At 46.9% G+C, this 13,992-nt stretch overlaps 1 protein-coding gene across 5 annotated transcripts in view; it reads right to left on the bottom strand.

The window, feature by feature from the left end:
* LOC119136501 (thrombospondin type-1 domain-containing protein 7A) overlaps nt 1-13,992 on the bottom strand; it is a 47,797-nt gene that overhangs the window by 15,349 nt on the left and 18,456 nt on the right. For 3 of the 5 annotated variants that reach the window (XR_005100756.1, XR_005100757.1, XM_037275073.1), the window contains exons 2-14: nt 12,484-13,309; nt 10,610-10,858; nt 10,272-10,456; nt 9,555-9,623; nt 8,309-8,464; nt 7,660-7,863; nt 6,207-6,401; nt 5,449-5,683; nt 4,655-4,770; nt 3,712-3,847; nt 2,836-2,939; nt 1,422-1,616; nt 1,082-1,348 (exon numbers count right to left, since the gene is read on the bottom strand). Coding sequence is in view for 2 of the 5 variants with exons in the window: in XM_037275073.1 (XP_037130968.1) it covers nt 1,082-1,348; nt 1,422-1,616; nt 2,836-2,939; nt 3,712-3,847; nt 4,655-4,770; nt 5,449-5,683; nt 6,207-6,401; nt 7,660-7,863; nt 8,309-8,464; nt 9,555-9,623; nt 10,272-10,456; nt 10,610-10,858; nt 12,484-13,309 (2,937 nt within the window). In the remaining 3 variants the exon portion in view is untranslated. The remainder of the gene's footprint in view (nt 1-1,081; nt 1,349-1,421; nt 1,617-2,835; nt 2,940-3,711; nt 3,848-4,654; nt 4,771-5,448; nt 5,684-6,206; nt 6,402-7,659; nt 7,864-8,308; nt 8,465-9,554; nt 9,624-10,271; nt 10,457-10,609; nt 10,859-12,483; nt 13,310-13,992) is intronic. The other 2 variants (XR_005100758.1, XM_037275074.1) reach the window with 1 other exon arrangement.

Genomic DNA, 13,992 nt, shown 5'->3' with positions numbered 1-13,992 from the left:
TTACGGTTTTGTTTTGTTTTCTGAAAAGGAGTGGTCATGGGAATAACAGGGCTTATGTTTTCACGTGAAAGAGATCAAGTGATACTTGAGAGCAAGACTTGCTGCCTCATCAACTTATCGATTTTGCTAATCGAAGGCGGAACAACACATTGTACTCCCCCGGCCGGCCGGGTCTGCGGAAAAACAACGGGGTATTGAAAATCTGTGTGCGTGCTGACTAAAACACAAACGAAAAGATAAAGACAAAAGTCACCAAACTGATTGTGTTGTTTTTCTTACTCAGCAAATTGAATCTTTTGGTACTAAAGACAATTTACCAGTCACCAGTGAACCCAAGATGAACAAAAAATAAAGTTAGAGAAATTCAACAACTCCACCTCTTATAAACGTCTGTTTTTGTTGTGTTCATATGATTCAAATGTCTCACACGTTCACTTTGGCGGCAATTTCCCAACCAGTCTCCAGAATTCTCCACTTGAAGTATTCCCCATCCCAGATAAGAGCTGACAAGTCGGACGGGAAGGACGCCGACGGAGCGCGGCGGAAATAGGAGGCCTGCTAAATTGTCAAACACAAAAGCCCTTCGCCTCCGTTAAGCCTTTCTCCGACCTTGAGTTATCGTGACAGTAGCAGCAATAAGATACAGCCCCGGTCTAAAAATTAGGTACCTCTAAATCATTTGTGACTGCATGATCGACTGTTTTGTGTTCAATAATATAAGCGGACAAAGTAAACATGAAAATATAGTTGTCAATGGAACAATGTATTATGTTTTTATAAACAATTTCATCGGCGCCGACAAATGGATGCCGTCTGGGGGAAAAAAAAACAATCCAGGAAGTTGTTCAAAAGCATATAAGCAAATTATAATCACAGGCTGATGCTTGAGAAAGCTGACGTGTAGCGTTGTGCTAACATAATAGAAACAAGTCTTTCAACAAATACAACATCTAAGACTGCGAGCGCAGCAAGAGTGTCGGCGCCGATTCAATTTGTGTGCAACAAAATGCGTTGGTGGGGGGAAAAAAAAAGGTGCCAGAGACAAAAACATCATCCAAGAAACACACAACAGATGTCTTACCGTGACTGTTGCATCTCGCCGTCTCCACCAAGCGTCCGTCTTGGTCGTAGCAGACCATGGCCTGATATCGGTAGCCTTGTCCGCACTCCTTGACGTCGCCGGTCACCTTGAGACCCAAAGCGCTTTCGGCTCGGCCGCCCTCGGGTAGGATGCAGTCGGACCAGTTGCCCACCGGCTGGGCGTTGTACTTGTCGCACGGGCAGTACTGCGTCTCGCTCAGAGGGTACATCTGCGTGTTCTTGCATTTGTCCTTCTTCTTGCTTCTCCCTTTTGGGCGCACACAAGGCGGAACTGTTTTATGTTTGACGACTTAACGACTTAACCGGTTAAGGAGGCATACCGATTAAGGCCCTCTTCCGGGTGCGCACCCCCACGCAGTCGGCCGAGCAGGACGAGAACTTGGACCAGTTGCTGAGCTGGCAGTCGTCCTGACAGGGCAGCTGGCAGCGCTGGGTCAGGGCGGGCATGGTGCGGCCCAGCTGCAGACACTCGCTCACGTCCACCTGCATCCCGTCTAGCTGCCGACACGACACGGCTGGTTGCACCCCAAAAAAATAATCGATTACTTTTTTGTATATTTTAGCGAGTCCGGAATTTTGATCAAATTCAATGAATGCAAAGTGAGTTGACATGAAGGGGATTTATGGCGCATGTTCTCAGTCCACACGGCGAGGACTGGCGGAGGATTCTGGAGGAGAGAGGACAAGGTGAGCGAGTGTATCGGATGCCTCGACGGCCGCGGGGCTCCTTCTCGAGTGAACGTCGGTGTACCCGAGAGAGCCTTTGGACGCCTCTCAGCGGTCACAAAGGGCAACTTAAAAGTTAATGAAAACAGAGCGATGGCCGTTCGAAAAGCCCTCCAGTGGCGCGTTGCGTTCAATAAAAGCGGCGACTCGTGTTGCGGGGATATTTGGTTGACAGATCAATCTTTAGGCCCGTTGGCTGTGTGCGCATGTTTTGGAGGTCAGCTTTTATCTGCTCGCCTCAGGAGAGTTTTGTCTCTTGTCCGTTTCAAGGTAACAATGTGGGGAAAGCAACGCAGTTGTGCTGCCAAATTACTCCAAAGATTCACGGAGTGCGCAAGCTCCAAAGTGCCGGTCGACTTAACGTAGCGTCAATGAAACTGTCACCCTGGTAAAATCTTTACTGACCAGCCGGGCCATGTTTTAAGTCACACTGAACACTCGGACAGTCCCCGATGAATTAAGAGTAAATCATTTTTGTACAGTAGATTATATAGCGTTTTGTAAACATGAGAAATAATGACTAATTTTTCACACTAAATACGTCAAAGAGTAAAGTCATCAATATACTTCAAAGTCTAGAATAGTTTTTTTTTTGTAAAAGTGTTTCTGTAACATTCAGAGACAATTTCGAGTCTTCCACAAACTCGGTATTTTCCTGGAAAATCAACAAAAAATGAAGCTAACATAAAGTGCGTGCTTTTGTAAGCTTCAAAGTCGATTTATCCTTCAACAAGCCAATGTGCTTTGGAGGTTCTACCGCTGCATCCATTTTGAGAGTGAAAGTCTTTTTTTTTTTTTTTTTGGTCACACTAATGAAATCCAGCAAAGACAGACCGTGCAATATATAATATAAGCACTCCGAGCAGGGGCAAGAACATAATGAAATTGATCATTGGGCGTGACCCCTTCAAATTGAATTTTTATGCAAGGCGTGGAAGATTCCACACCCCACCCAGCCATTATCACGCCTTGTAAAGAAACAAGATGATGAGATCTCAGCGTATGTACCTCGCGTTTGCAGTCCTGGCCCGCAATTCTCCTGAGCGCCGGGTCGGTCCTGCCTGAGGAACCACGGAACCAGCTGGCACTTTCTCCACTTGTGGGACTTCCACCTGGAAGGCATCACAACATGCAAATATACGGTGTTATATGATCTGTCTACATGTGTTGCTGCACCATTTGTACTGCCCAGAATACTTAAAGCAATAATTGGTGATTCTCAACTGGTCGATTGGGATCCAAAAGTGGATTGCGGAGCCATTTTGAGTGCGCCACAAACAGTTGGTAATCATTTCCAGGAACTAGTAACAAAACCGCCACATAGATGCTAAGTGTGCCTTATGGAGTTTCTCATTGTACATTAGCATGAAGGATTGTTTTAAAAATACTTTTGTTTTTGTTGACTTTGAAGTTGAGTCACCTGCCAGGGGCAATCAACAGCTCCCCAAAAAAAAAACCTCCCAATTGCATCACTGAGTCTAATTCTATTTGCATTCAATTCACTGGAAATAGAAACTGTACTGAGGTGAACAGATCTGGAAAATGACTTGTGACAAGATTTGGGGCCATCAAAAACAAGCCATCTCCGTGTTTATTAGCGGCATCCTGGAGCGAGCGCGCAAAAACAAACCAAATCAGGCAGGCCTAATAATCAAAGGCGCTCGCCGCGGGATTGTAACTTAATTAGTCATCTTGACACACGTTCCTTTGCACACCTCGCTTTTGTTTACACCCAACATCACGCGTAACAAGGTGCCATGCTTCTAATACGCCACACTCACACAGACACGCTGCGGTTTATTTCCAGAGATGTGTGAAACATATTTGCATCTTTAATCACCATAACCTACATTTGCCAGCACGCTGTGAGTTCAAGTTGTTTACCTGAAGCCGGGACACGTTTGCGGCGGCTGACATTCTTTCTCCTCCTCCAGCACTTCGGGACATTCCTGACCTCCGTTGGAAGGCGCTTGGATGACCAGACGCTTTCTGTATTGTTTGGTTTTCACGGCGTTACCAGCTAGGGAAACGAGACATGTGATGAGAAGGATGTCAAACTTCGGGAAAAATCTGAAGAGCTGATTCGGAGGTGCAAAAAAAAATGGCGACTAATGAGCTAAATTTAGCTTCATGAGTAAACAGCGTGACAAAACATTCGCGTCCCCTTTGCAAAAGCAGAACATCCTCGATCTCTTCATATACATTCAGGGGTACTTAATAAATCGGCAGGTGTGCCCACGTTTATCGACCAAGACGGAGCGGTGTCCAATTAAAATGCAAACGTTATCGACGCCGTGAGATGTTCGACGTGGGCGATAACGAGTGTTTGTCTGACCTCGACCAAAGCGTCTTTGCCTCGGACAGCACGGAAACATCAACGACATCTTTGCTGACACACGGCGAGGAAAAATAAGTTCATTCAGAGGTCGTCGATCTGTCAAATTAATTACGCGAAAGGGAGTGTCGGTGCGCGGGGTTGGCTGGCTAATGAATCAGTACTGTATGCCTACTATGTATATTTTCATGAAAAAATACATTTTAAATGAACATATTGGATGTGTTTAAAAAAAAAAAATCCAGTCCTCGGTGTAATCTAACGTATTCTATTGTAATCGTAACGTAAACGTTTTTGTCAACATTGAAGACAAGAGTTCAGTGACCCTATCGCACAAAGCCTCTCATCGTCGGATGAAAGCAAAATGTCCTGGAATGGAACATACGAAGAGAAAAAAAATCAATGCTGCCTGTTTCCCAGCTATACAAATGAGTCATCATGAGCAAAGTAATTTGAGGACTGAAAGCATTTGTTTTGTTTGTCTCGGTTTACCTGCGTCACAGGTATTAGGGCAGGATGTCCAATCGCTGAAAGGGGTCATGATGCAATCTTTCTTGCAGGGCAGCTGACAAGGACGCACCGTGCTGGGCCGAGGAGCGTCCGGACACCTGCGCACAGCCGTGGATGGGACAAACTTAAAATAAAAACAAGGCGACGGTTTGAAACGAAATGGCTCCCCTTTCTTGACAGGAAAAGAGTGACAACAGGCGAGAAAGAATACTAAAAAAAGTACTGTACATATTTACATATTTTTTGTCCCTAAATGACAGATTTTCTGTTCTCAGTCTTCTTTGGCGCAGTCATTGAGTCCTTGGAGCGAAAGCAGAAATATTTATCAGCATCTGTCTGCTGATTAAATTGCCTTTAAGTATCAATGCGGCTTAATTATTGTCATTATCATCACTGACAAGTGGCAGCAGTTAATTAGGCTTCCTGGAAAGCGCACATTTGATTTTTATTTACCCAAGCGTGGCTGTGAAGGCGAGATACCATTCGGGAGAGCTCAAAGTCTGTCATCTTTGTTTAGATTTTTTTTTTTAAACTTTTTTTTTTCCCCCCATCGCCTGCAAATTATTCAGCCCCGATTCACTAGAAGCATCTGTCTCTCAAGCACCACATCCGTCTTGCTTGTTTTGTCATCTAAATGGCGCACTAATGTACACAATGTGTTTTTTCGATTTTCATATTTGCCGACCAGACAGCGCTGCTCGCCCTCCCCCCATTCAAAGCCCCTTCCTTAAGTGTCTAACTCGAGTCTAACTGGAGCAGAAGCAAAGCGAACTTACTTTTTGGGGGGCACTTGTCCCACGTTGACACGCACGCACATGACTTTTCTCGTCTGGAGCCCCTTGGAGCAGGTCTCAAAGCCCGCCCCCGCCGAGGTGGCGTTGAGGGATGCGGACGAGGGGTCCTCGGTGCAGGGCCCCCATGGACCCGTTTGCCAGTGGTACACGGTGCAGGCGTGCTCGTTGCAGTTGCGGACCTCCTGCAGCGAGCTGATGTTGGGGCACATGGCGCCACCTTGGGACGGGACACAGTTAAGTTTGACGTACTGGAGCAGGCTGCTATCTCGTGACGCCCCCGCCCCATTTATTACTGATGCACTTTATCACGAGAAACATTTTTTCATAGTTCTTCCCCTCCCACAACGCTGTCCACAAATCTAGAACCATTCCAAGACATCCACAACTATTCGTCTATTTCGAGGAAAATTTACCCAAAATCTCTGGAAATTTTGGCACCCGTGAAAGACCTTGAAGCAAAGAAACAGCGTTAATTAAGCCTGTCAATGAATCCAGCAACAAACTATAAAAACAAGTCCAGGCTTGTATGAACAAAAACATTTGTCAAACTCACGACCATAAGTGCTAACGTGCTAAGCAAGCTAACTAGAAGTTTCAAACTAGTCTGCTTCCGTTACCCTCCATGACTGTGATCCAGGCCACAACCATGGCGGTGACTGCGAGTGAGGACACACAAGACACACTTGTAACCGGCGAGGACAAACAAAGTGATGTCACAGCCGACTCCTAAAAGGTTTCACCTTCGCCGGCGTTGTAAGCCAGAATGGAGCGCGTCCTCATCTGCTTTCCCTCCACGGTCTTGCTGGAGCAGGTCTGCGAGCAGGTGGCCCACGGCGTCCAGTCGCTCAGCACGCAGTCCCTGGAGCAAGGCACCTGGCAGGCCACGGGATCCGGAGGCGGCGTGGATGAGCACAGGCTCTCGTCCACCGGCTTTCCTGAACACCAACGTGACATTGTCATGGCAGGTCCGAGCAGTAAAATAAAAATACTATTTTTGTCTAAAATGTTTTCAAATATATTTTTGCATTGTACATCTTATCTCTGTCTGTGTTTCATTTCATATTTATTGTTTACTATGAGATGATTTTACATTTTTCATTAAATTAAAATAGTGTTTAGCTAGCATATTTAGCATCCGTTAGCATCAACGACTTCATATAGCGGACCGGCAGTGGTGATTCAAAAGACTTCACAAGAGAGGAGCATATTGACACGACATCTGATTTCGACCTTGTTTACGGATTACATTTTTCATATGGATTTAGCCGCCACCACTTGAGTGGCACCGCCCGCATATGGAATAAAATCAAAATGGTAAATCCATGTGGAATTTACACTGGGGAGCATATGAATTATTAATAAAGCTGATATAACCGTGACATATCTGCGAAGCCACCATATGAGGAAGTAGGAGAAAATCTATTTATTTATACGGCGAGTCCGTTATGCTTCTGCCATGTAGACCGCACGCCTCACCTCCGCCGAATTATAAGCGAGGGAGGGAGTGGGGGAGCGGCTTCGATTGGACGTAAACACCAAAGAGAATGCGGAATTTTAGTCCTTGGAAATTTCATGCAGATGCGTATCACTCAAGAGTGAAAAATCTCTGCAAGACAAGAAGACCGTCTCCATTTTTAATGAACAACCTTCACTTGTTGCCCGTGTGACCTTTTCTCTCTCAGAGGAAGGTGGGGGGGGGGAAATCAGAAGAATAAGAAAATCCATTTTCATCCGGATCGGAGGCGGGCAGTTCAATCATTGTGGTTTGTCTCGGCACCGGAGGCATCAAGGACCGATCCGTTCACGTGACGGGTGCTAACATTTACAAGAGAATGCCACCGGTGGTGGTGATTCTTTCATGAGACGAAATAAAACAAAATGGCCATCAAACGATATAAAACGTAGTGATGTAGTGATGAAAGTCACCAAGGGGCGAGATGCACTTAGAGGACGATTTGATTTAGTAGTAAAGTTAATTGCTCGTGGAAGGGAGGAGGTACGAGTCAGCGTTACGGCGGGGCGGCCGGTCGAGGAAACTGTTGTGTCGTGCATAAAGATCATCAAAGCGAGGAAGACTTTTTCATGACAGGAAGCGTCATTTTTCAGAGCTCGTTCAGCGTCGCGGAAGAAAAACTTTCCCAAAGTGATTAGCTGTCACTCACACGTCCCGAGAAAAAAAAGCGAAGATTTTACCGTTGCTGTCGATGCAGCGGACCCGAGCGAGCTGCCTTCCGGGCCCGCACGGCTTCTGCTCGACGGGAACGCATCGCTCCAGGCCCACCAGTTGCCAATCGTAGCAGCTGGGCTGGTCGCAGGGCAGCGCCTCCACCAGGTGCGGACAGTTGGAGGGGCCGCCCGTGGGCTCGTTTGTTATCCGGCGCCGTCGGAGTTTGAACCCTGCGACGAGAACACGCGTGACCGTAATGGTATGGTTCTCATCCATCTTTTACCAACATTATCATCATCAACTATTCAGTGCACTCCGAAGCTGGAGAAGGATTAAAATTCCATGACACTCCATCATAAATTTGCATTTTTGTGGGATTCTTGGAGATTTCTCCGAGACCATTTTAGCTGTATAAGGCTTTCCCGTTGTCCGTCTGCGTTATGAAGATTGCATGTTAATTTTCAATCAAGTTTATTACAGCACCATAAGTCAAGTGCGGAAGGCTTTTAGCACACTGTAAAAAGTGACTAATAAATCTTTTACGAGCAAGGATTCTGCTGGCTACGTCTTCTTGCGAGAAAAAGAAAAGGAATGTGGTACGCGAGCTTACGCTGGACTAATGAGCCACGTGCTGCTTCACCAAGCGTAGCTGGATGTCCGGTGTGTTTGCGTTACCTTTTTTAGCCGACGGGTCGTCGCAGGTCTCAAAGGTGCACGGCCCCCAGGCACCCCAGGGGGACACTTGGCATTCGACAGGACAGCTCAACTGGCACAGTTGTGAGCGATCGGGAACGGAACCGCCACACAGACTGTTTTCCACCGGACGAGCCGCTGGGGGGGTTTAATCAAATCAGTTAGACAGACAGACATTCATCTATGATTGCATTAAAATAAAACTGAAACTTGTGGTACCCTGTTTAGACCTGCTTGAATGTAAACAAACAACCAGAGTATTATGTATTTAGTCTTTTGCGTCACTTTATTTTGAGAAAGCGAAAGAATTAAAGGAGTAAGAGTGGGAGCATGAAGAGAAAGAGCAAGAAGAGGGGGAAATTTCATTAGAAGGAAGAATGGAAAAAGAGCGAAGAAACAGATTTTGTTGGACTTTAAATTGTACTGTTGTTAAAAATGCCCGTCTCCATTTTGCTCCCACGTCGAGCGTTTAATATTACCACCCACAAAAAAAAAAAAAAAAAAAAGAATACATAAAACTACAACTCGTGTGCCGGCAAGACGTGCAGAAGCTTAAAAATCACAAGAGCTGAATCACAAATCCTCAGCGCAGAAGTCAAGTGGGGGCTTTTGAAATGCAAAGAGGCCAATAGCGCTTATAAATAATTCCACTGGTAAACACGCACACACACACGCGCGCGCATGTTAAACGGCGGCTTGCGGAGCCCCCTGTTAATCCACGCCTCGTTAGGAAAATACACCTAACGAGTGCCCTCTTTGTTTCTTCCTGTGTTGACTGACAGATCTGAAGACTCATTTGCATACGGTTTTAGCCGGCGGTGGGCGGTGCGTTTGGTGCGTGGGCCTTCAGTGAGGTCTTAACCCGACTTAATCCAACGCTTAAAACCGCCGCAATCACGTTAAGCAATTATTAAAAAACATCAATATGCACGAAGAATGCAATATAATAGTACTCGCCTGTGCCAAAAACATCACAATCAATATTTAACACAATACATGAATTTTTGTGGAAAGCTGGAACAGATTAATAACATTTCCATTCATTTAAATGGGGAAAGACGATTTGATGATTGGCTTGAAAAAGTCACGTGAAAAAGCGATTGCTTTTTTTTGGTTCTTAGCCGTTTCTTATAATAACCTTACAATATAGGTTATTATAAGAGTAAAGAGGGAGCGGCTAAAGGAGGAAGAAGAGGATTGAGAGAAATATTTGAGGGAGACGACCTACCTGTGATGTGAAAGGAGACAGAAATGAGTGGGGGTACACTAGGCTTCTGTTGTCTTTGGGTTTGACCCGCTGCAATAACAGGGAGGACAAACAGCGCTAATTAACTGCAAGCTAGGCTAACGACACAAGCTGCTAGCCGTTAGCTATTAGCCATCCATACATGGGACAGTACACAAGCATGGTGGGGTATCAAAGAGGTGGTCTATGAAGGAATTCCTTCATTAGGGTGAGTTTCATGCAGGTCAGGTAAAGCACTAAGAACCGATTTGCGCTCAGGCAAATCCTAACACTGTGAATTTGTCGGACACAATGTCACCCAGATTTCATCTGAGGTCAGTTTTGCATATGCTGCATGGATTTGGATTTAGAGACGGTGGACCTCACTGACTCGCTGGGAGATTATAAAAGCTCCTGCGCGCTCACCAACACCCCTAAGTGGAGGGAGAGCTCCTGCTCCTCACAGATAACCACTCGATGCGTGTGCGTGTGTGTGTGGGGGTGTGTTTAAATGCAACCCAACACATTTATTTCAAGCTTGCAACTGTCATTGTGTGCTACGGCTTTGGATACACTAACGTCCCAATATTTTCTGTGTTACGATAAATGAACCTATCATATGCTTTTCCCTTATGACAACTTGAGTCTGTAGGTGCTGCTGTTTTAGTTCGCAACAGAATCCCCCCCCCAAAAAAGCTGGTCAGTTTCAGTAGGTTTTACCTTTTTCTTTCTCTTGGAAGTCACTGACGTACTTGAGGAGCTCGGCGTTGGCTTGGACGCAGTAGATCTCTCTGGTCTGTAGACCCCCACCGCAGAGTCCGGTCAGGTTGGCGCGGCGGCGATCCTGCTGGCCCAGTAGCAAGTCCACCCGGCAATCGGACCACTCGGTGGTCCTCCAGGCATAGCTGGGAGGCGTGACAAGGCGAGTCAAGCACTATGTCACTAATATTTGCTCTGAGGTCACATTCGAGTCAAATTCAAGTCAAACTATAGCTCATGTTAGGGACGAAGATCTGATCTGAAGTCAGTTAGAATTACAAGTGGATCTGTCCACTCACATGGCACAAGGCATCACAGCATCCCCCTGAGGCTCGCAGGGCTCGCGCTCGCTTAGCGTGGGGCACTCGGTCCCTTCGCCGGTGGGGAATTGCAGCACTTGTCTGCGGCGCTCTCGCCAGCCACCGGGCAGCTTGGAGTCCGAGCAGGTCTTGGAGCACGGCGACCAGTCGCTCCAGTCGCCCACTTGGCAGTCTCTGGGCAGCACGCACGACTGGATGATGAGAGGCGCCTCCCTCGGTGTGCACAAGCTGCGGACACGCGGAAGAATAACGCACTTTGGCTGCATTGTGACATCCTAGCATGACATCATAACATGTAGCGTAAACATTGTCATGCATCATCATCATGGTGCTTAATTCCCTCCTCCCGGCTTGGCATAGAATGAACGCTGAGATTTCATTTCAACAGTTAATGAAGCACGCAGGAAATGTCGCAAGAGAGCTAAAAAAAAAAAAGCTTTTGTGTTTAACACATTCATATTTTAGCACAATGGCGAGAGCTCGCCTCTATCACCAGTGTGACTGTTCAATCAAAACATTGTCGACTGACAATGTGTGCCACACGCATGCGGCGCCGTAAATGTGCGCGGTGTGCTCGAGGTGAAACTCCGAGACGAGATCGTTCCAGAACACGGTAGCGAATCATCATCGTCGTCTAACATTGTAGCAAAACGTCGTGCCGCAACCTTGCGGCATTGTAGCGTTCATTCCTCTGGCACGCACACACACACACACACACACACACACACACACACACACACACACACACACACACACACACACACACACACACACACACACACACACACACACACACACACACACACACACACACACACACACACACACACACACACGCAGGTGTTTTTTAAAATAAAGTGAGTTGCGCCCGAGGTGAGTTACCCAAATGAGAGCTTTCCAAATGAAGCAGCGGTGGAATTAGAGCTAATAGCTCGTCAGCTACGCGGCCTTCGGGGGGGGAAGAAAACCTGAGAAGTCGTCGGCTTTAGTTTCCAACATTTCTAATGACTCTTCGTGCACCCTGGGGTAAGGGAAGGAGGCGGGGTGTGTGTGTGTGGGGGGGGGCTTTGCTAAATGCAGTTTAGACCCTCAAATGATGTTCCACACGCAGCGTCGCAGTCAATGCTAATGAGGCTTGCTAGTCACCATGTGGTGGATGCTAGCACGCTGCTGGTATGGATATAAATATAGATAAATAATTTACAACATGGCATAGCGGTTCCCTGCACATGTCAGACATAATGGTGTCGTCCTCATGTGCCGCGAGTGGCAAGTTTTCCGCACTTTTTCTTGCCAAAGTTGTGGAAAAACAAGTGTGAATATATCAACGTGAGGGAATCAACACGGCCGGCAGAGGATGGGATGAATATTCATGGTTGCGGAGGGGGGGGGGGGGCGCAAGCGCTTGTTCTTTGGAACTTTTGATGGGCGTCACCGTGGAGAAACATGAATGAACACGTTTAGTGCATAATACATCATATCGCATCCTCCACCGCCGGGATGCGGGAACAAAGGCTGACGAGCGGGGAGGCTCGCCCGCAAAGCTTTCCTGGAGATTAAAGAGCAGCGGAAAACAGTGCTGGAAAACTGCAGCAGACACTGTGGAATTTTCATGGAGAAGGAAGACGAAACAGAAAGAGCTCCTTATCATCATCCATGACCACCTTTCACGACTTAGTCGCATTGAGCAACGCTCAACTCTGCGTGACATCTTCGCGTAAATCCAACATCGTAGGCTCACATCTCAAACTAATTATTCTCAAACTAAATATCTCTTGATAATTCTTATCTTCTCGTTCTAACGAGTTACTTAAGAGTGAAATAAGGCGTAAAAGTGAAAAGTGAAAACTCACTTGCGTGGAACTGAGCTGCTGTTCCTGTGAACGCAGTTGACATCTCGCGTCTGGTATCCCACCTGTACATCCCAGGAGGAACTCTCCTGCCGGTTCAACCGGTTCCTGGTCCGTTTCTTCTGGATCAGCTCCTTTGTTTCGAGGTCTTTGGCTCCTCCACTTCCCTGGCCTTTCCCCTTGCGTCGCTTGGCCTGGCGGGCCGTCCGCGTCTGAGGCAGGACGCAAGGTGTCCAGGCGCCCACCCTGAGGCTGTACATGCCCTCCGGTCCTGCACAGGGCCCCAGTTTGCAAGACTGGAACTCGGTCAGATTGGGACAGATGGAGCCTCCGAAAAGGGGCGGGACCAGGACGCTTCGGACCCGGTTGCGGAGGCCCGTCCCGCAGGTTTTTGAGCAGGACGTCCATGGGGAGTAGTCGGAAACAATGCAGTCCTGAGGACACGGTATCAGGCAGGCTTGCTCCAGTCTGGGTTTGGTTTCAAAGTACTCGCAAATGGCGTCCTCCGCAGGGGAGTCGTCCGACTTGAGGGCGCAGTCCACTTCTCGGGTCTGGATCCCCTCCTCGCCCCCGCTGCAGGTGAAGGGGCGCGGAGCCCCCGAGGTTCTGGAGGACACGGACACGCACGGGTTCCAGGGACCCAGACGCCAGTCGTACAAGTCTTTGTGCCAGTCGCACACTCTGAAACAGTTTCTTTGGTTGGATGGCCGCAGCGACTGGTCACAGTTGGTGTGCAGCGTGGTCCAGCCCTCCACGTGGGCGCACCAAACCGCCCGGCTCTGGCTGCCCCCCGGCCCGCAGTCGCTGCCCATGCACCTCCCCCAAGGACCTGACAACAGACAAACAACCAGTTACAACTAAACCAAACCGCACCTACACGACACCAATTTAATCATGGGAAAGAAGACGAATGAGATTTGAGATTAGGTTTTCAAATTTGCATCTCAAGACGGGCTTAGAGGTTGAAATTGTTTATTGGTATTGCTGAAAATAAACAGCGTTGCATACAAAATGCTGTGTTTAGCAAATAAAATCTGACATCTAAGAAGAAAACTAGTTAAAACAGTAAATCAATAACGTAAAAAATAAAAAAAATACTCAGTGCTGTCTGTTAAGGAGAAAAAAATCTGACATCTAAAAAGAAAACCAGTTAAAACAGTAAATCAATAACATAAAAACAAAATAAACAAAATAAAAAGAATGCTAAGTGTCACGTTAAACCCAAAGCCCACAAATAAAATGTTTTAAAATGAGTTTTAAAGACGGACAGAGCGGGGGGGGCTTGCATCCATGAAAAACACTATAAATGAGAAAAATGTAGAAATAGGGATTTAGAAAAAGCACAAGTGAACTTTCCCCTGTGCTGGGATTTGTTCTATTGTGATGATGACGATCCGCAGCAAGGATTAACTGAAGCCGTTGTTGTTATATCCTATTCATGGATGCAATTGATGCACTTTGCTATTACCATAATCTTTCTGCATTTACTATAAATGCACAGCTTCACAGAAG

Source organism: Syngnathus acus, chromosome 16, assembly GCF_901709675.1.
Source record: "Syngnathus acus chromosome 16, fSynAcu1.2, whole genome shotgun sequence".
In the NCBI taxonomy this organism is placed as follows: domain Eukaryota; kingdom Metazoa; phylum Chordata; class Actinopteri; order Syngnathiformes; family Syngnathidae; genus Syngnathus; species Syngnathus acus.
Note: the sequence above shows the minus strand (reverse complement) of the source record. Positions and strands in the feature narration are given on the sequence as shown.